Source organism: Emys orbicularis, chromosome 2 (assembly GCF_028017835.1).
Source record: "Emys orbicularis isolate rEmyOrb1 chromosome 2, rEmyOrb1.hap1, whole genome shotgun sequence".
NCBI classification, from domain to species: Eukaryota; Metazoa; Chordata; order Testudines; family Emydidae; genus Emys; species Emys orbicularis.
In genome coordinates this window covers 253,199,812-253,222,291 of record NC_088684.1, presented here as the reverse complement: position 1 = coordinate 253,222,291, position 22,480 = coordinate 253,199,812, and the positions used below count along the sequence as shown (strand labels likewise).

General features: G+C 40.7%; 1 protein-coding gene across 1 annotated transcript in view; it reads right to left on the bottom strand.

Moving 5' to 3' along the window:
• The window catches only part of KRIT1 (KRIT1 ankyrin repeat containing), a 53,048-nt gene that overhangs the window by 18,576 nt on the left and 11,992 nt on the right, over nucleotides 1–22,480 (bottom strand). The window contains exons 4-13 of the mRNA XM_065398698.1: nucleotides 17,221–17,345; nucleotides 15,684–15,843; nucleotides 13,566–13,658; nucleotides 12,307–12,436; nucleotides 8,763–9,006; nucleotides 6,699–6,814; nucleotides 6,131–6,274; nucleotides 3,791–3,947; nucleotides 1,969–2,076; nucleotides 264–420 (exon numbers count right to left, since the gene is read on the bottom strand). Coding sequence (XP_065254770.1) covers nucleotides 264–420; nucleotides 1,969–2,076; nucleotides 3,791–3,947; nucleotides 6,131–6,274; nucleotides 6,699–6,814; nucleotides 8,763–9,006; nucleotides 12,307–12,436; nucleotides 13,566–13,658; nucleotides 15,684–15,843; nucleotides 17,221–17,322 — 1,411 coding nt within the window. The 5' untranslated portion in view covers nucleotides 17,323–17,345. The remainder of the gene's footprint in view (nucleotides 1–263; nucleotides 421–1,968; nucleotides 2,077–3,790; nucleotides 3,948–6,130; nucleotides 6,275–6,698; nucleotides 6,815–8,762; nucleotides 9,007–12,306; nucleotides 12,437–13,565; nucleotides 13,659–15,683; nucleotides 15,844–17,220; nucleotides 17,346–22,480) is intronic.

Sequence of the window (22,480 nt, the reverse complement as noted above, 5' to 3'; positions counted from 1 at the left end):
TAGGTTTTTCGCAATTGCCTCTCTGCACTACAGTGAGCAAAATTCTCATAAGTTTTTTAAAGGTCTCAAGAATGACTCAGCAATGCAGAAAATGACAGGACAATGAGTATGACTAAAGAAAGCTGGCAAGATTATTGTTTGGTGTACCAGTCTTGCTTGTGTCCTTTTTAACTTTAGCAAGACATTTACAAAAATAAATTGAAAAAAAAAACAAAATCCAAAACAATAACTCCAACAATGTTATAAGTTCTCTAACTACTTACTAAGGTTCTCAGAACAAATCCAAATAGTGAAGTACTGCTGTGTTTCTTGAGACAGACGCATTCCTTCCATTATCTGCTGTACAGTAGTATTGTTTCCATGTTTCAACTCAACAGAACGATATGACCCATCCATTCGATAAATCCGTACCTTCTCATACTATGGCAAAAATATCATTAAAAAAATGGGAGACAAATTAATCATAAGTTAAAATCCCACTCTTCTATTGCTTTCATTTCCACAAACATCAATTTTTAATCCAATTTAGCAGCATTTACATTTTGAGAAAAATAATTTTGCAGAATTCTTTTATAATTTATCTTGGATCAGAAAACCCTTCACAGATCTGTGGGGCCTCCGAGACCATATAGCATTGTCTCTCTTTACATTTCTATACCGTGCCCATTACCATAGTAGCTAAGGTGCAGATTTTTAAAGGTATTTAGGTGTTGCAATGCTGAGCAGAACAATGCATAAATACCTTCAAAAATCTGGGGCTAAGTGCCTACATATATCCTGCCACATGCATTATGTGATTACTACTACTGATTGACTATGAATTATGCACACAACTAGTTTATATTAAAACATCTTATTGTTACCTTTTCCTCCCTCCATCCCCCTAATTTGTTTCACTTATCCTTTAAGTCTTATCTTTTAGGCCCTAAACTCTTTGGGGGCAAAGGCCTTAATTTATTATATGTTTGTACAGCTCCTAGCACAAGGTGACCCCCAATCTACTTGAGACCTTTAGGCACTACTACTACTACTAATTTTTACTCAAAACTCCCATTAACTTCATTGGATTGTGGGTGCAGAACATGTCTCACTACAGCCATGCTTTAAGCACGTGACTAACTTTTATGTATACCGTAAATAATCCCATTTAAGTCAATGGGACTATTCATGTGCTTAAGTACCAAGCTGAACTGAGAGCTTAAACTTCTTATCTTATCTTTCAATGCTTTAGCGGTTTAAAAAAAAGTTGCAAAAATTTATTATAATAGCAGTGTATTTCCCCATCTCCCCTCTGCTTAGCCTTTCCCCAAAAAATTCAGAGACCAAGCCTGGAAACTTTTAGCCAGAAAGGTGAATGTCTTGGAAAATTATGATTGACTGAAAATGAGGTTAGAATGGAAAACATTTGCAATCTTAACTATAGCACTTGCTCCCACTTCTACTGTAGTAACTTCAATTACCAAATATTTAGTTTTACTGTATTAATCTGATTATATTAGAAGGCAATAACATCTCTTATGCTCAGAGCTTAGAACAACTGCTTTATAAGGCAAAATGAGAGGGATCAGTTCCTTCTTCAGTAACACTGAAAGTCAAATGAAAATGCGCTTAAAAACAACATATCAGCAGACTGTATCAATATATAAAATGCTGGTATACATACAAAAGAAAACAGTGGTAGAATGATCAGTAGTGGCAGTAGAATTTGTGCTATTTTATACTTCCAGAAATCAAAATATTACATTTTAAAATCTTGCACACAGCTGAAGAGCCATAGGTACAAGATACAAACATTTAAAATGACAAATGTTCATTTCACACCAAAAATCTAAATACATGCAGAGTACGTGTCCTGTAGACTATCGTTGCTATATGTGGACCTACCACATGCCTTGGTTTTCCACTCTGTATACATTTTCTAAGACTTTAAAATATGACTACTAAACTGTTTAAAAGGTAAACACATACAGGTTTATTTATGGCTTCCTTCAGCAGTTTTGCTGTTTCTTCCCAATCATTTTGTTTGCTCTCTTCGCAGACATTCAATGGGGATCTTCCTTGTTGATCAGTAATGTGCTACAAATATGAACAGAAAGCCTGGCATAAATATAGTTTTCAATCTAGAAAGGTAAATGTTAACAAGTTTTGAAGATAACTAAAATATCTGGGATTTTCAATAATGTTAATTAAAAACCTCCCTTGTTCATAGAGTTCAGAAGTTTGATTGTTTAAATACTTTTCATTAATTGTATTTCTCTGTTTATTTTATCTGTTTCTGGCAGCCTCTCCACAGGAAATCACTGGGCTAAGAAGAGCAGGTGTGTTTGCAGGCCAAGATTGAGGTGTTGGCAGAATTGTATGAAAAACCTTGCATAGAGCTTGCTTACACTAAATCTTATTCTAGTCAGCGCTGTCAGTCATTTATTACATAAGCACCAATTTGACTCCATTTAAAATAGAATTTTAGTATTCTAATTTTGTGCTACTGTGCATTGTGACATATATTCTACATATAGAGTAAAATGCATAGTCATAGATCTTCTGTGGTTGTGCTGGTGGTGGAGAGGGGGGTTTGAAGTTCCCATACAGAAAAACAGAAGAATGGCTCTACTGAGTCAGACCAAAGGTCCATCTAGTCCAGTATCCTGTCTTCCGACAGTGGACAGTGCCAGGTGCCCCAGAGGGAATGAACAGAACAGGTAATCATCAAGTGATCCATCCCGTCGCTCATTCCCAGCTTCTGGTAAACAGAAGCTAGGGACACCATTCCTGCCAATCCTGGCTAATAGCCATTGATGGACCTATCCTCCATGCATTTATTTAGTTCTTTTTTGAACCCTGTTATGGTCTTGGCCTTCACAACATCCTCTGGCAAGGAGTTTCACAGGTTGACTGCATTGTGTGAAGAAATACTTCCTTTTATATACAACTTACTTATTATCAGTAAATTAAATGTAATATAACTAACAACCAAAACTACTGCCCCACTTGATGGGGTTATAACTTCAGTCCTATAATGTATTTTCCATCTGTACATTTTCATCACCCTATGTGCATTTGTTATTGGACACAGTATGTATATACAACAAATGTATACAAAAATGGTGCAGAATTTGATTGCTTCCCTCTTTCTACCCTTTGTATGCTGCAGAAAAGAGAGGAACTAACACCACACATCTCTTATAAGTGTGACCACTTTGCTTGTTCTTGGACATATCCTGCTCTGCTCCTCTTTATCTACTTCTTGGCTTTTTTTTGACTACAAGCTCTTATAGGGCCAGGCACTGTCTCTTTCTATGTGTCTACAGAGCACCTAGAACAATGCAGCCTAGCCCTGATTGGAGCCTATCGATTCGATAGCAATAATAATAATAAAAAAAGACTTTTAACTAGATAAGTAATAGAAATGTGCAATTCAAGCAAAACCCAGAGACTGAGGAATTTACGTCTTCATAATTAATAGGAATTTTACAAAAGACAGTGAGAGTTTAGACTAAAATCTCTAGTAAAATCCAGTTAAAGTACAGTTGACAAAGGGGGCAAATATAAATCAGTCTGTACGTTTGGGCAGATTAAGTTTTAAGATGGAGTTTCCTATGATAATTGTACAACTGGAATTTGGGAGTTTAAAATGTATGTCCTTTTAAATTTAATTTAAGAGACAATTAAGAACTAAACTGCATTTATTTGTTTTTACCTTGGGAACTGGAGACATATAATATATGAGAGATATTGTAAGTGTGTGCTGCAACTGTAGGTAAAAATCATTCCAGTTACAAAGGTATCTTACTCTGTCAATTTCCAGATGGTTTAGAAGAATTTTCACAATTTCAACATGTCCTCCTCCAGCAGCAAAATGAAGAGGAGAGCTAAGTTGTCCATTCAGTAGGTTTGGATTACATTTCCCTTTCTCCAGCAACATTCGAGTGGCTTCAACTTTTCCATACCTACAAGAGAGATTAAAAGCAGAATGGCCACAACAAAGAACACAACAAGATTTTTTTTAAAAACCTATTTCAGATGCTTTCAGAGATATTCCTGAATGTTTTAGGACATATGGCATATTTAGAATAGGGAAATGTGATCTGGATGCAATTACTATAATGTGGGTGTACAACTGGCTCAAAAATCGTACTCAAAGAGTACTTATCAATGATTTGCTCTCAAACTGTGAGGATGTTTCTAATGGGATCCTGTAGGGGTCTGTCGTGGGTCCAATACTATTCAATATTTTCATTAAATTACTTGAATAATCGAGTGGAGACTATGCTTATAAAATTTGCAGAACACACACCATGCTGGGCGGGGTTGCAAACACTTTGGAGGACAGATTAGAATTCAAAATGATCTTGATAAATAGGAGAATTGGTCTGAAATTAACAAGATGAAATGTAATGAAGACAAATGCAAATTACTACACTGAGGAAGGAAATACCAAATGCACAACTACAAAATGGGGAATAACTGACTAAGCAGTAGTATTGCAGAAAAGGATCTGGGGATTATAGTGGATCACAAATTTAATATGAGCCAATGATGTGATTCAGTTGCAAAAAAAGAAAAATATAATTCTGGGATGTATTAGTAGGAGTGCCAGAAGCATGATGTGGGAGGTAACTGCTCTGCTCTACTCTGTCTTCAAACATATTAAGGGATGTTACAAAGAGAACAGTGATCAATTGTTCTCCATCACCACTGAAGGTAGGACAAGAAGTCGTCAATTTAGTTTGCAGCAAAGGAAATTTAGATTATATATTAGGAAAAACTTTCTAACTATAATGATAGTTAAGTACTGGAATAGACTTCCAAGTGAGGTCATGGAATCCCTGTCATTGGAGATTTTTAAGACAGAACACCAGTCAGGGACCGTCTAGGTATACTTGGGTCCTGCCTCAGCACAGGGAGGGTTGAGGTCCTTTCTAGCCCTATATTTCTATGATGCAAAGAATAAGAGCTGTCTTGTGAACAATTTTAGTTCAGACTACAGGAATGCAGAGCAGAATTCTTCTTTTCTGGATAAACCTACTCCTCATTAAAGACTATTTACATGTGTAGTTTCGTGGGAAGTGGATTTGAGCCATTTGAATTTTTTGAGAGCTAAAAACATTCTATAATGCTTTAAAAGAAGTGTAATTTCTTTCACTCTTCAATAATTCAAATAATAGCTGAAGAATGTTTCCTCATTTTCCATAAAATTTTACCTCTGGGCTAAGAAAACACGTAAGGATAATTATCCAAAGGATGTATTTTCAGAATGTAAGGATCATGTGAAAAGAAGGGTTATAATGAAACTTCTGATGTAATGTTATCTATAGTGGCCAGGTTACAACTATAAGACATGCTGTAGAAACACTGCATAGAACCAGAAGTAAATACTGAAATAACAAAAATAAAAGAACATGTTATTTAAAGTTCTTGCTCTCTGTGTACTTTCAAAATGGAATAATCAAGCCATTGTTTAATAATAATGCTCTTCACTTCTATACCACATTCTATCTAAGGGTTCCCACGCATGACATTAAAATCAAAAGATTTTAAAAATCCAGTTTATTTTGCATCATTTATGTGGTTAACTTTCTGCATTTGTCTCAGCATAGACAAAAATCAATGAAGTCAGTTTCACATTTGTTCATATGTCAGTTTCACTTTCAGTGTACTGTAATATTTGCAGAAGAATGATTAATTTAAAGATTGAATTAAATATTGACACATTTCTATTGGTCTGAGGGTTTGTAATTGTTTTAATAAAATCTAAATTTTGGGCTACATAGGAATTGGTATTCTGGATCAGACCCATGGTCCATCTAGTCCAGTACACTCTCTCTGATGGGGCCAGCACCAAATATTTCAGAGGAAGGTACAAGAAAACTAGCATTAGGCTGCCGTAGGACAATGTCCCATTAGATCTCCACCTTCTAAACCCTTTAGTCAGAGATCAGCTTAAACCTTGAAGCATGAGGTTTAATTTCTCTTTCAACATTTTTTTTATATTAACTATAAGAACAAATGACAACTAAAATGCTAGAGTTTGGACTTCCTGGCATTTAATTACTATTTTAAACCACACAAGTGCTTAGTGGTTTTCAGCCATAAATACCAGAAATACATTCACTTGGAAAAAAATACTCACCAGCACGCATAATGGATAGGTGCCCAATGGTCACTGTCTAACTGGTTGACTGAAAAGTTGTCATCTAGAAGGCGACTAAGTAATTCAGAGTCTCCTTCACAAGCACTGCGATGAAGAGGGAAATCATCTACCCATTGGCGCTCTCTAGTAATGAAAAGCAAAATATGAAAAAGATGCAATTCACTTATATTTCAACAATCAAACAAAGAAATATAAAAATGACAACTAATGGGTATCTAATGATGTGCACAAAGCACAAGCAGCTAAAATGCGTCAATGTTTATACAATTAGAACTTAGGTAGACAGATGGCTAGCCATGACTAATACTCATCATGCTAAGAAACATGCATTTTAGTGTTGTCCTCCAACTGTCCCCCCCACTCCACCTTACATTTGTTTGTTTCACCAATCTGTTGTGTTGTGCTGCAAACACTTTGGGGACTAATTTTTATATAAGTCTTTGTGCAGTCCCTAGGGCAATGGGGCCCTGCTCCCTGAATGGGGCCTTAGACACTACTGTAATATGAATAAATAATATAAAACATAATTATATAAGTGTAACAGTACTTGTCTTCTGTGACACTGCTCATGCTGCGTTGCCACTTTTCTCGTTTTGGAATCTGAATCTTTGAATAGTCTGGAGCTCCAAGACCAAAGTATGGATTTATAACCACTTTATCAACCTAGGAAGACAACATAATATTAAAAAATAAAAAAAAATAAAAATAAAAAAAGTCTGAAAACCTTCTCACTGAGACTTCAACAAACCAATCGCAATTACTTGTACGTTCTGTGAAACCAATGTAAACATAGTACAGTAACTCGTCGCTTAGTATTATGTCCCTGAAAAATGCGACTTTAAGCGAAACGATGTTAAGCGAATCCAATTTCCCCATAAGAATTAATGTAAATGGAGGAGGGTGGTGGGTTAGGTTCCAGAGAAATTTTTTTCACCAGACAAAAGACTATGTTATATATATGTATACACAGTATAAGTTTTAAACAAACAATTTAATACTGTACACAGCAATGATGATTGTGAAACTTGGTTGAGGTGGTGGAGTCAGAGGGTAGAAGAGGGTGGGATATTTCCTAGGGAATGCCTTAACTGCTAAAGAGAGAGATGCGCATTGCCCCTTTAAGTACGCTGACCCCACTCTAAGAACATTGCCTTTTTAGATCAGCAAGTTGAGACAGCAGCTGCTGCTTGCAAGCTCCCTCCATCCTGAGCCCTGTCGTGTCTCCCCCCTGCTCTATGGAAATGGGGTAAGCGGGTGGCATGAGCAGGGGGCAGGGGGACACCCTGATATTAGCCCCCCTCTTCTCCCTCCCCCCCCACCAGCAAGCAGGAGGCTCCGGGGTAGGGTTACCATATTTCAACAATCAAAAAAGAGGACTTGGGGTGCCACCCTAGCCCTGCCCCAGCCCAGCCCCGCCCCCCTCAGGACCCCCCTACCTGTCCCCTGACTGCCCCCTCCTGAGACCCCCCACCCTAACTGCCCCCAGGACCCCACCCCCTATCTAAGCCTCCCTGCTCCCTGTCCCCTAACTGCCCCAACCACTCTCTACACCCCCTTCTCCCGACAGCCCCCCCAGAACCCCTGACCAATCTAACCCCCCCGTTCCCTGTCCCTTGCCTGCCCCAACCGCTCTCTACACCCCCTTCTCCTGACAGCCCCCCCAGAACCCCCGACCAATCTAACCCCCCGTTCCCTGTCCCTTGCCTGTCCCAACTGCTCTCTACACCCCCTTCTCCTGACAGCCCCCCCAGAACCCCTGACCAATCTAACTCCTCCCCCTTCCCTGTCCCTTGCCTGCCCCCCGCTACCAGGCCGAGGGAGAGCTGCGGGCTCCACGTGCAGCCAAACACTGTTCCGCGCTGCTCTGCGGGGGAGGAGGGAGCGGGGGAGGGGGAGGGACTCTGGCTGCTAGAGGCCCCAGTGGCTGCGAGCGGCTTTCAATCAGGCTCAGCCGTCCAATCAGCCGCGCCACACTCTGCATGAGGGGAAGGGGGAAATCCCGGACATTTCTACTTTATTAGAAATCCCCCCTGGACGGCCATTTAAAGCTGAAAAAGCCGGACATGTCCGGGGAAAGCCGGATGGATGGTAACCCTACTCCGGGGAACAGCTCCAAGGCAGAGGGCAGGAGCAGCACATGGCAGTGTGGGGAGGGACAACTGAACTGCCAGCAATTGATAGCCTGCTGGGCGGCTGCCACAGGGAACTTAGGGGCGCGGGGAGCTGATATGGGGGCTGCTGGGGAGCTGATGAGGGGGCTGCCGGTCCACCCTGGTTCCAAGCCCCCACCAGCTAGCTGCAAAGGGCTGCTCTTTCTGCAAGCAGTGGACAAAGCAGGCGGCTGCCAAACGACGTTAGAAGGGAGCATTGCGCAACTTTGAACGAGCATGTTCCCTAATTGATTAGCAACGAAACAACGTTAACAGTGATGACTTTAAGTGAGGAGTTACTGTAACTTGCTGCTATTAAGGGGACAGATTTTCAAATGTGCGAATTTGAAAATCAAATCTGGCCACAAGCATTGGACTGAGAAAACCTATGTTAAAGTTCAATACATGATTATCAAATCCCTTTCACAACTAAAATATAGTTTATACTACAAAACTCTTACCCTGTTGGTATACTGAAGATCCGACCCAAACAAAGGGTTGTAGATACACATATCTGCTTTCTCCAGCGCCAACATTTTGCTCTTTATTTCTAATGCAGTATATCCCATGTGTAGAGAGCTCTCCGTCTGACCAGGTTCAATAGCATATGCAGGGTTTGAAACATTAGTTTTAATCCTCTCAACAGGAGATGGTCTGAATAAAGCTGGGATGGAATGAGATTGTGTATGTCGTTCATCTAACCACCTGGAGAACAGAATGGAAAAGTCACACTAGTATTTTGAAGATAAATAAAGGCTAATTTTTTAGCCACACTGGGTACACCACTTTTGGGGAAGTCAAAGGTTGTTGTGTGCATGAAGAAGCTACAGAATCAGGCCCTAAATCTGTTACATGAATTGCTCCTCTGACTCTAAGGAGTGCTTTTACTGACACAGAGGGAGGGACCTGCCCCCTGTTTAGGTTAAGCTGGGGAGAAACATAGGGCCATTCACACACTCCTCTTGCTGATTTTGCCACCCACATATGCATTGTGGGGCATAACTTAGGGCAAGCATTTGGTCTTTATCTTCTGAAGACTGCCTTGGCATTTAATTGCTGATTTAATGTTGTCGTTCTGTTGATCACTGTGGGCTTTTGGGGCTTTTTTTAGGTCAAGTCATATTTGCGTGTGGGTTCTCTCACATACTGTAATACACACGTTTGGGGTGGACACCATCTTTGCAGGGGAAAAAATTATTTGGTTATTTAGGCCAGGATGGGAGGGAGATAAAGAGGGATATATATTCCCAGAATTGTGGTATTCACTGTGTAGCTAGGACAGAAACACTCACAAGCAGAGGCTGCCTTAGTCTGTCTCAGTGGCAGCTCTAACCTCTCTATGGGAGCGGAGTGTGGCTTGCGGTCCAAGCCATGTGTCCAAACATGGGTAGACTGGATGGTATCTCTAGCTGGGTAGTTTCTTGTGACTTTGGGTTCTCCTAGTCAGGACAAAGGGTGTCCTGGACATCAGCTACCCTTTGCTGCAAAGAATACCTTAATTCCTTCCATTTGTTTACAATATTGTTTATTTGGTAAAGTTGTGGCCACTGTGCAATAAACTGTCCCTGGCTTGTGAGAGGTCTTTTGAGTAAGTACCCCATTAGATGGCTAAGGCAGGGGTCTCAAACCTCCCCAATGTGGCCTACGGGGCTCCAGCAGTTTTGGGGCCAGGTCTCTCCCTTGGCCCCACCTGCTTCCCCCAGGCGCTCCCCCCTCCCCCCCAAGGGCCTGGCAGCGCAGCGGAGCTGAGCAGCATCTGCCTGCTCGCTCCAGGGGCTGCCGGCCCCTCCCTGTGGCCTTGGGGCAGGGCTATGCTTCCACACGCTGCCCCTTCCCCAAGCGCCCCTGCAGCCAATAAGAAGCTGAAGGGGTGATTCCTGGGGGCAGCAGCGCACGGAGGCCCCCCAGCCCGCCCAGAGCCCCAGGTAAGCGCCGCACCCGACCCTCTCCCAGAGCCTGCACCCCCTCCCCACACCCCCCAAACTTCCTCCTAGAGCCTGCACCCCCTCCCCCTTCCCACACCCCCCCTCCTGCCCCCAAACTCCCTCCCAGAACCTGCACCTCTTCCCCATACCCCCAGCCCCCAAACTCCCTCCCAGAGCCTGCACCCCCTCCCCCTTCCCACACACCTCCTCCCACCCCCAAACTCCCTCCCAGAGCCTGCAACCCACCCCCTGCTCCTGCACCCCCACCCTCTGCCCCAGCCCTGAGCCTGCACCCAGCACCCAAACTCCATCCCAGAGCCTGCACCCCAGACCCTCTCCCCCACCCAAACTCCCTCCCAGAGCCCAACCTCTCCCCCCTTCTGCACCCAAACTCCCTCCCAGAGCCTGCACCCCAATCCCCTGCCCCAGACCTCCTCGCCCACCCAAACTCCCTCCCAGAGCCTTAGGCAGGTGGGGGGGCAGAGTTTTTTTTGGGGGGGGGCGGAGTTTTGGTCGGCATGAGTGACATTATTGGCCCACTGGGAGGATTTGAGGACTGGCACTGGCCCTAAAGTAAATTGAGTTTGAGACCCCTGGGCTAGGGTGTTAAACTTTTCAGAGCTATTTCTTCAGTCTGTGTAAAGACTCAATTAGATGACATAGCATCAGTTACATTCTGTTCACATTTTCAAGGTTTTCTCACAACCATAAAATCTGGAAACAAACATATTAAATGGAAGCTTAGATTCTAGGGCATCCATTCAATGACAGGTAAGTTTGACAATTACCACTGCGAAGCAGACAGAAACTGTTATGACTACCAGTGCTAATAAATAAAAAATTAACATATAACTTATACTTTGCTATTGTCTTTGGCCCTGATCCTGCCATCATTTATGCATGTGCTTAGCTTCACTCACATGAACCGTTCTATTGAATTCAATGTTTGTAGAACAGTTCAGACAAGCCACACCAGTATTTCTTCATTTTTGAAGATAAAATGAAGGACTGATTGTTTTACCACTGAATGGAACAGCACGAGTAAAGTTAAGAGCGTGTGTGTTTGCAGGATCAGAATTTAGGAGTGAGTCACTTTTAAAATCTCAAAAAAAAATCACAAAAAATGTCTTTGCTACACGGAGCTGAAGAAGTCAGTCTCACCAAAAATATGTGGTTAGCCAATTTCCAAAAGATTAGAAATCAGATTAAAGTAATTATCTGTAAATTTTCATAATTATCTAATTTAAAAATAAGTGCTGTAAATCTGGGGAAGACACGCTATATTATTCATAAGTAACAGGTTTAAGTCCTAGTTTAAGTGCAAATCTCAGTGCAATCTAGACTATGGAGATGCTAAGGTGACTTCATTATACTCTGGCAAATGTTATGAGTTTATCATTAAGATTATCTATATAAGATGTAGGTATTATTAATATTCTTGCACATCACTTCTAATGAACTAGAAGTGAACAAGCCTCTTTTTGGGAACCTCTAGATCAGGGATCGGCAACCTTCGGCACGCGGCTCGCCAGGGTAAGCACCCTGGCGGGCTAGGCCGGTTTGTTTACCTGCCGTGTCCGCAGGTTCAGCCGATCACGGCTCCCACTGGCCGCGGTTCGCCGCTCCAGGCCAATGGGGTCTGCGGGAAGTGGCGCGGGCTGAGGGATGTGGCTGGCCGCGGTTTCCCGCAGCCCCCATTGGCTTGGAGCGGCGAACCACAGCCAGTGGGAGCCGCGATCGGCCGAACCTGTGGATGCGGCAGGTAAACAAACCGGCCGGCCCGCCAGGGTGCTTACCCTGGGGAGCCGCGTGCCAAAGGTTGCCAATCCCTGCTCTAGATTAAAAAAAGTATAACCATCTTCACCTCAAAACTATCTGGTGTGAAAAATTACAAATCAATCCTCAAGATTTGCTTGTTTTTTTAAATAAACTTACTAAGAAAACAACATGCGATATCACCATGATTTCCTTCTCAGTGATCACAAGACTGCTGTAAAACAGATCTAATTTTTCATGTTTGCAGACTTCCTTGTCTATTTTCTATTTCTAACCCCGTATTTCTACTAATGATATTTCTTACTTATCCAAGGCTATTAACATTCTAGCAGTGAGTGTAGCAAAATGAGTGCTGGATTCGCTGCAGACCCTCATGATGTCCTGTAAGCAGTAGAAAACTGGGCATCCAGGACTGTATGCGTATTTTGTATTATCTAAAAAGGAAAGAGAAACAGAAAACTCTTCAACAGCAACAAAAATCCTGTTTTCCTCTTTTGCAGTTATACAATTTCAGCCAAAAGAGATGATATTCTATTTTTAGACTATGGTAGATCAATTTTTCCCAAATGGTAACTGATACAAATTACATATGCGGTGTTTTTGTAGTGGTTTTGGTCCCAGGATATTAGAGACACAAGGTGGGTGAGGTTATATCTTTTATTGGACTAACTTCCAAAGCTTCTCTCTCTCTCTCACCAACAGAAGTTGGTTCAATAAAAGATATTACCTGAACCACTTTGCCTCTCACAAATTACATACCAATTCGTATGTAACAAAATTCAATCCAATAAAGTTGCCCTAAATGTATTATAAAATGTTCCATTACTGTCCCACCATTGTGATCATGTTCATTTTCTGAGTTACTGAAAAAACTGTATACTGTACACTGTTGAAGGAAAAATAACCTGTTAGCTTTGAGAAAGACCTTACGATTCAAATGGTGTTTATTTGTCAACTTTCACTTTCAAAGCATATCACAAATAGCAAGTGAACATGTTTCCCCAGTAAAACTCAAAAAACTTCCATAATATTTTAAATGTATTTTATAGTCCCTTATTATATGAAATATATTTTGCCTTCAGAGACCTACTCAGTATTCCTTACTCAGGCAAGAATGCCCCATTCACTTCCATGGGGACTCTTCTCTCAGAAGAGTGCTGGAAAAGATCCTTTTTTAATGTTTACTTGTATAAATACAGTAGCCTTTGTAATAAAATTTGTTTTCTTGTTTCTTAATACCAAAATTAACCATTAGTAAATGTATTGAATATATAACAAAATATTGCAACATTTTATGGTTCTCTAAAAATGCAGCATTTTATTTTTAAAAAACTTTGATTCTCTTTAAACTTTGACTAACTACATTTCTCCCCTGTTTTTAGGCATCTGAAGAAACAGACAATTATGGACCTTTATCAACCTCAATCTAATTCTTCCAAACCCAAATATAAATATCACAGCAGTTAACATTTATATAAAATAAATATGTAAATTCTTTAGGAAACAAGGGCTTAACTTTCTCTAAAATACACACAACTTCAGGAATTATGTTTTAAACATTACCTTTGACAACAGTTGGAACAATGAAAAGAGAGGCTTCCCTGCCCACCTTCTCTCCATCAAGAGGAAATTTCTTCATTAACACTACTCGCTTTCCTAACATATTATTAAAACAACAAAGGAAGTCAACTGAGTGTTGGATGGACAAATGGTTGGCAGTTTGATTCTTCCTGGTTCCCAGGAAACAAAATAAAATATTATTTTCTGAAAACTGAGGAAGCAAATTAAATCTGAATAACCCTGAGCAGCTGCATGAATATATGTGCAACTCAACACACATACACAGATTATGAACAGGTAAAGAATTACCATTACTTTCAATTTCTCTTCATATGAATTTTTCCCATGAACCTAATCATTGCCATTGCCCTTCTCTAAACCAGCTCTAAAATCTGTAATATACTTTTTTTAATGGGATGTGCAGCAACGCACACAGTATTCTACATGAAAGAGAACCACCAATTTATATAATGGTATTATGATGTTTTCCATATTATTCTCCATCCCATCTTTGTGTAACCCAACATTGATTTGCCTTTTTGACCTCAGCTGCAAATTTAGCAAAGTCTTCACCGAACTGTACACTGTAATGCCCAGATTATTTTCCTGAGTCAATCCTGTTAAGTTAGAACCCTGTAAAGTGTATCAGTAGTTCAAATTTTTCTTTCCATCACGCATTACTTTACTTTATTAACACTGAATTTAAGTTTCATTGTGTTACCCATTCACTTAGCTTGGTAAAACCCTCTTAAATTCCTCAGTCTTCTCTGGATTTGGCTAACCAAAATAATTTTGTGCCAGCTGCAAATTTTTGCTACTTCACTACTTACCCCCTTTTCTAGATTGTTAATAATTATATGACCATGGTATAGCTACACCAGCAAAAATCACCCTTGTGTAGAAGCAATTACACTGGCAAAAAGGTGCTTTGGTATAACTTATACCATTCAGAAACAAAATGAGCTATACAGACAAAAGCACTTTTTGCCAGCACAGCTATATCATTAAAAAAAAAAAAAAAAAATCACATCCCTACTCAAAATGGCTATGCCAAGAAAACTTTTAAGTGTAAACGTGGTCTATTAAACAACAATGGTCATAATATAGAACCTTGAGGCACTCTGCCATTAATCTTTTGCCCTGATGAAAATGGATTATGTATTCTTAACTCTTTGTTTCTTATCGCTCAACCAGATTTTGATCCATGACAATACTTTATCTCTCACCCCAGAATTACTTAGTTCCTTTACTAGCTTCTTGAGAGGGAACCTGTCAAAGGCCTCGATACAGTCTAAATAAACTATATCAAATGTCAGAGGGGTAGCCGTGTTAGTCTGAATCTGTAAAAAGCAACAGAGGGTCCTGTGGCACCTTTAAGACTAACAGAAGTATTGGGAGCATAAGCTTTTGTGGGTAAGAACCTCACTTCTTCAGATGCAAGTGAGGTTCTTACCCACGAAAGCTTATGCTCCCAATACTTCTGTTAGTCTTAAAGGTGCCACAGGACCCTCTGTTGCTTTATATCAAACGGTTACCCTTTATCCTCTATTTTACTACCATGGACAAAGAATTCTAACAGATAAGTGAGGCACAAATTTCCTTTGCAAAAACTGTGCTAGCTAGATACTATCATATTGCGGATTCCAGATGTTTTATTATTATTTTATTATAACTTTGACAAATTTACCAGGTATAGTTTAAGGCTATCTGGTGCATAATTTTCTGGATCATCCCTAAAGCCTTTTTTTAAATTGCTAATTTTTTAACTGTGATTAAGGTTGTGTGCACTGTAATTTAGTTTTTCTAAGTATTTAGAAACTTAGCTGTAAAACTCATTTTGGACTGAAATATCGGTATGGGCACACAAGGTCTCATCTACGATAAACTTGTCAGAAACAGTTTGGGGTTTTTTGAGGGTTTTTTTTTTTTTTAAGACATTTAGAAGTAAAAGGAAAATAAAGGACAGCCTGAGGGTTCAGTTGCATGTTTCTGTTTGCAGAACTTAAAATAGAGCTTGATTTCGAAAACAGATATTGTTTTATTACTTCCTTTAACTGGCCTATTTGAGTAATACAATTATTATAGAGACACCAATACCAAATAAGGAAAAACAATTCTCACCTTTGATACCTTGATTAGCTGGTGAAATTGGTTTGGTGGTTTCTACTACATAATCCAAGATGCTCTGGGTTATCTCACTGCCTCCCTGAAGTTTAGTTTCCAACAAAACTTTCTTTCTCTTTTTCTTTTGTCCTTCAATGGGAACCTCAAGCAACAAAATCTTGCAAACAATAAAATTAAAGAATTATTTAAGAATTACTGAAACATTACTTTTATTTAACAAGCGGACTAGCAAATTTTTGTTTTTAATTAACCGATTGTAGTGCTATGTGCAAAATTCTCTAAATAGCAAGGGTATATGGGACATTCAACAGATACTGTAAGTGATTTTGAATGTACTTTCACCCGACTTTTCAGGTCCTCAAAGTCATGGATGGCCAACTCCTATGTGACATTCTACTAAGCATTTTACTGCAAACTTCACAACCATCATGAACTCTGCTTGTGGACAAATCCCATGCGTCAGCAATCATTTACAGAATGTATTCCTTTTTATATTTTTAGTATTTTTGATATTGCAGAAGCTGGAATGTGTTTCATTAGGCAAAAATTATGCCATTAACTATATGATGAATGTTTGATTTTTCTTATTTGAAATTCTTTGATATAAAATAATAAAAGTACAAAGTCATTATACACAGGGCTTTTTATTTATAAAATGGGTATTATAAAAGGAGAAGCATAACTGGCCAGTAAAGATTCCACATTTGTGGGATCTTGGTGCAACTTCACAAATTGGTCCTTGGTAGTCAATTGTAAAAGCAGTGAGAAAATTCAGAAAGTACTAAATGCAAAACAGCATGTTCTGGAAGGTCATCTCGGCCACCAAAGACACAGAAACGGGAAAAGCCAAGATCCCACTCTTGTATTAAGATCCATGCAGCACAGAGATCCACCAATATGCAACATGCTAGGTGACTTGGCCTTACCCTAAAAGACCTGACTCTGCTAACACTTGCACAGAGGTTGTAGGATCAGATTCTAAAACAGCAACTGTTTGACATGTTCCTGTCAATATGCTGTGCTGAGGTTTGATTGTTGATTTTAAGCACAAAAAAAATGTAATTAAAAAAAACCACTTCAGAAACTTAGAAGGATGTTACCTGAATTTTTTCTAGTATATGTTGTGATTGTAGCATTTGTTTAAAGTATAACATAAGACATTATAGTGTTTTGGTATTTGTTGGGTTAGTTAGCCTGAAACAAAGATTCAGCTCCCTCCTCTGCCACAAACTTCCTGTGTGACTGTGGCCAAGTCACTTAGTCTATCTGTGCCTCAGCTCCCACTCTGTAAAATAGGGATAACTATACTTCCCTATGTCACAAAGGTTTTTCTGAGGATAAATAAATAAATAATAAAAGAGTGGGACACACCTACTATGGTAATGGGAGCTATATAAGTACCTAGGATTGCTCAGATAGTAAATCTCTTTATCTATCTAAACTGAGGGTTAATTAAGGTTGTTGTTTTTCAATTATGTTATTTTTTTCATATTTTCAAACTTTAATCAAATAAAGTAAAAAAAATTGTTTATACTTCATATGATTTAGCTCGATATTCCCGAGAATTCAGGCTAGCAGTAGTCTTTGGACGAATCACAGCAACATATGCATCTCCTATGTTTTCTGGGTTTCCCATGGTTTATTCTTTTTCATTTATTACTAGAATAAACAATAAACAGAAGTAAAAGGTTAGATTGAGGAAACAAGATAAAAACAAACCAAATATATCATACCTTAGCATAAATAATTATATTCACTGATGTTTTCTATTTAAAACAGGTTATTCATTTTTTATTATCTGGAGAAATTGTTTCAATAGTTGTTACAATTCATTTTTCTTTTCATGCACTAAGAGAATGTATCAATGAAAAACCTCTACACTGTACAGAATTAATATGAGTAAACCTCTTCATTAACTTATTTTTATATTTAGGCTTGGAAGGATTAGATTTTTTTCTTTTGGATAAGTGTCAGTGAACCTCGATTTCACCATGCACACACAAACTGATGAAAAAATATTACATCAATAATAATTGAAATTTATAGAGGGTAAAGTAACAAAAATGGGAACTTATTTGAGTTTGATTTTAAGATATTTACTTCGCAAATTTTGACATGTGACATTGACAATTTGTGTTATAATGGTTGTAAAGCCAACTTTTTGAATATCAATGGGTACTATCATTAAATAATTGTCAGATGCCCCCACAACTGTGAAAGTTTAAACTGATAAAAATAAAAAAGCTTAAAAACAAACATCAATATTATCCATTGAAATTATAATTTTTAATTTTTTAAAATACAAAATAAAAATAAAATTCTTCCAAGCCTATTTGTAATGTAAAGATGACTGTATCTCTTTCAATGAGCACGTAGCCTCCATACAGTAGAATCTCAGAGTTACAAACACCTCAGGAATGGAGGTTGTTCATAACTTTGAAATGTTGATAACTCTGAACAAAATGTTATGGTTGTTCTTTCAAAAGTTTACAGCTGAACATTGACTTAATAGAGCTTTAAAACTTTACTGTGCAGAAGAAAATTGCTACTTTTAACCATCTTAATTTAAATGAAACTAGCACAGAAAGTTTCCTTACCTTGTCAATTTTTTTTTTAAACTTTCCCTTTAGTAGTTTATGTTTAACACAGTACTGTACTGTATTTGCTTTTTTTTTGGTCTCTGCTGCTGCCTGATTTCCGGTTCCAAATGAGGTGTGTGATTGATAGGGATGTAAATGTCGTTAAAGTAGTACCCATTTAAACTATTAAAATTATATCAGTTAACCATTTAACTGATTCGGGCCTCATAATGCCTAGGATGGCACGTCTCCCCTCCCCCCTTGCCCTGGACAGATGGGGAAGGGCAGCTGTGCCCATATCGGGAGTGACACAGCAGGCCTAGCCAGGAGGCCCTGGGGCAATTGAAGGGGCCCAGCCCCCCCCCCACATCCTCAGTACCCAGGGCCGCCGGGGGGGGGGGGGGCGGGGGCAAGTGGGGCAATTTTCCCCAGGCCCCGGGCCCCGCAAGGGCCCTCACGAGAATATAGTATTCTATAGTATTGCAACTTTTTTTTATGGAAGAGGCCCCCAAAATTGCTTTGCCCCAGGCCCGTTGAATCCTCTGGGCGGCCCTGTCAGTACCCAGGAAAAGGGAGAGCGGCCCAAGGTACCTAGTTTGTCCCGATGTGGCCTCCACAGACGCGCCGTACCACCTCAGCAGCGGCTTCCCTTCCCTTCAATTATCAGCTGAAGCCACAGGATCGACCAGTGCTCCGGCCGCCTCCACAGCTGAGCTCCTTCCAGTGGCTCAGAGGGAGGCCAGGGACTACTTTACCTCCCCGACGGGGCCCGCAGCCTAAATACGCTCCCCTTGCCCCGCTGGCCACTCCCCGCGAAACCCCCAGACTGGTGGTTTGCTCACCCTACTTCCCTGCACTGCCAGGCATTTCTTGGCCTAGTGAGTGGTATCCTTCCACCTGGGTCTGTGTAAGTATTTCCCCTCAGGTCAATGGGGCTTAAGGGACTGCTTTTACCAACTAAGGGGTGTACAAGACCCTCCTCACCGCTGGGGCGAAGACCCCGCTGGGGCTAGAGCGTTAATATCAACCCAGCCCCTTTAAGAGGGGGCTGGGCTCTCAGTGACCTCTCGTGATACCCACCCCTTCCTGGTTGCCATAGACACCTCTTACCAGCATCCCAAAATGGTCTCTCTGCTGCAGGAGAACCTGTTTGAGACCCGCGCACAGGCCCCAGCCTCCAGCAAGGACTTCTACCAGCTGATCGTCACCCGGAAGGAGGTGGGTGAACAAGGGAAGGTTAATGGTTTGACTAATACTTATATTTTAACTATTTAACCATTTAATATTTTACATCCCTAGTGCTTGACCAGTAAGTTCGATACTCTGAGGTTCTACTGTACAGTAACTCCTCACTTAACGTTGTAGTTATGTTCCTGAAAAATGTGACTGAAAGTGCAACGATGTTAAGTGAATCCAATTTCCCCATAAGAATTAATGTAAATCGGGGGGTGGGGGTGGGGGTTAGGTTCCAGGGAAGTTTTTTTCACCAGACAAAAGACTATATTATATATATATTTATACACAGTATAAGTTTTAAACAAACAATTTAATACTGTACACAGCAATGATGATTGTGAAGCTTGGTTGAGGTGGTGGAGTCAGAGGGTAGAAAAGGGTGGGATATTTCCCAGGGAATGCCTCACTGCTAAATGATGAACTAGCATTCGGCTGAGCCCTCAAGGGTTAACACATTGTTGTTAATGTAGCCTCTCACTCTATGAATGGAGGAAGGGGAGACAGCATGGCAGACAGAGACACACACCCAGTGTGTGTGTGTGTGTGTGTGTGTGTGTGTGTGTGTGTGTGTGTGGCATTGCCCCTTTAAGTACGCTGACCTCACTCTAAGAACACTGCCTTTTTAGATCAGCAAGTTGAGACAGCAGCTTCTGCCTGCAAGATCCCTCCGTCCTGAGCCCTGTCGTGTCTCCCCCCCGCTCTATGGAAATGGGGTAAGCGGGTGGCAGGAGCAGGGGTGAGGGGGACACCCTGATATTAGCCCTCCTCTTCTCTCTTTCTCCCCCCCCCCCCCCCCCCGCAAGCAGGAGGCTCCGGGGAGCAGCTCCAAGGCAGAGGGCAGGAGCAGCACATGGCAGTGGGGGGAGGGACAGCTGAACTGCTGGCAATTGATAGCCTGCTGGGCGGCTGCCACAGGGAACTTAGGGGCGCGGGGAGCTGATAGGGGAGCTGCTGGGGGGGCTGTCGGTCCACCCTGGTTCAGTGTTTTCCCCAGGAATTGAAATTAGGGGGGTGTTTGAATTTATAGGGGAGGGGGGGTCAGGGCCGATGAGGGGTGAGACCGTGAGGGTGAAGGTGGGCTGTATGGCACAATAGTAAAAACTGAAAACTGTTTCATGACCATTTTATTCAACTCATGTTTTGAAATCATCACACAAATTAAAGTTGGCTACTCAAGCATTCTGTGAAGCACGACATCTACAACCTTCTTGGTTTCTTGTTATAATTTTGCACAACTCTGTTAATGAACTTCTTGAATGCAACGCGTTCATCTTTGGTGGCTTCTTGTGTGTCCAGTACTTCCATTCCTTCAATTGATATGCTCATTAGTTCATTCACATGATCAGGCAGAAGACAACTTCTTTCAGAACACAAAATTCTATTCAATGATGAAAAAGAACACTCAACTGTAGTTGTTGTGACTGGGAATAGCAAGAGATGAATTCCTACTTCTTTCATCCCAGGAAACATAGCATAAAGATCAGGTCGAGCCACTAGTGATGATAAAAAAGAAGTTGAAGTCAAATCTTCATTCATTCGTCGTATGATATTCCACTCTGTGTTCAAATTTTCTATTCTTTCCTGAGCACATGGCAACCCCATTGCTGGTAGTGCCTCACTTCACTCAACTGTCAGTGTTTTATAGGACAGGGATCTGTTAAAGCTACTTAGAGGTTGAGTAGAATCTAGAAGTCGCTGTTGTAGATTTTTAAGAATAAAGTCTGTGTACTTTTTCAGTTGTCTTAAACACTTCTTGTCCTCTTCACTTAAGGATTCAATATAAATGCCTTCATTAGTCAACTTCTGGACTGAAGTCTTTGGGCAGGTCTTCACTACCCGCCGGATCGGCGGGTAGTGATTGATCTACGGGGTCGATTTATCGCATCTAGTGTAGACGCGATAAAATCGATCCCCGATCGCGCTCCCCATCGACTCGCCGCCGTCCACACGGCAAGTAAGTTGACCTAAGATACGCCCACTTCAGCTACGCTATTTGTGTAGCTGAAGTTGCGTATCTTAGTTCGACCCCCCACCACTAGTGTAGACCTGGACTTTGCTTCTTCCAGTACTTTTTCAATGGATAGCTCTCTGATTGATCCAAATTTAGCTTCTATTGCTGGACAAAGATCTACTACTGTTGTAGCAGATGCCTGGATGGTATTGTTTAATTACCCAAGTGGTTTCAACAGTAGACTTACAAGAGAGAGAATGGCAATAGTCTTCTCTGAATGTAGTAGCAAAAGTAATCCACCAGCCTCACTACTTAGATCCATCCCATCTTGGTAGATACTTTCCAAAGTCAGTAATATCGGCTAGAGTAATTTTAAGACAACAGCCAAGGATCGCTCATGAGAAAGCCAGAGGGTTTTCCCAGGTTGGACTAATTTGAACTTCAGTCCCAGTGTATCTTCTATATTTTCCAAGATATTCAGTCTTTTTGGACTCTTGCTGAAAAAAGAATATAATGAAGACATTAAATTTACAGCTTTTTAAATGTCTTTTGAAGAGTCTGCAGCTTGTACTAGCGCTAGTTGGAGTAGATGGCCTCTGCAGTGTGTATAGGAGAGATTAGGGTTACACTTTTCTCTGAGCAAAGCTTGTACTTCACCAGGTCTTCCAGAGAAGTTTGCAGCTCCATCAAATGCACAAGCAGCCATCTGCTTGGGGTCCAATTGACAAGCATTTAATTCTTCTAAGATGTGGGTTGTCACAGATGAAGACTATGTGTCTTCTATAACTTGAACATCTAGAAATGCATCTACTGGCCTACCACTGACATCAATATAACGTACACAATGACTTAACACTTGCCCATTTGCATCTGTGCATTCATCAGCCATGTATGCAATTTTTTTGAATGTGGTAAGAGAGGTCTTCACTTTTTCAACTGTTGAGTTTTTCACTGTTGCACCATATGCTTCTAGCCAGTCAGTTGAGTTTCTTGCAGAAAGATAGTGAGCATTTGCTGGTCTTGTTCGG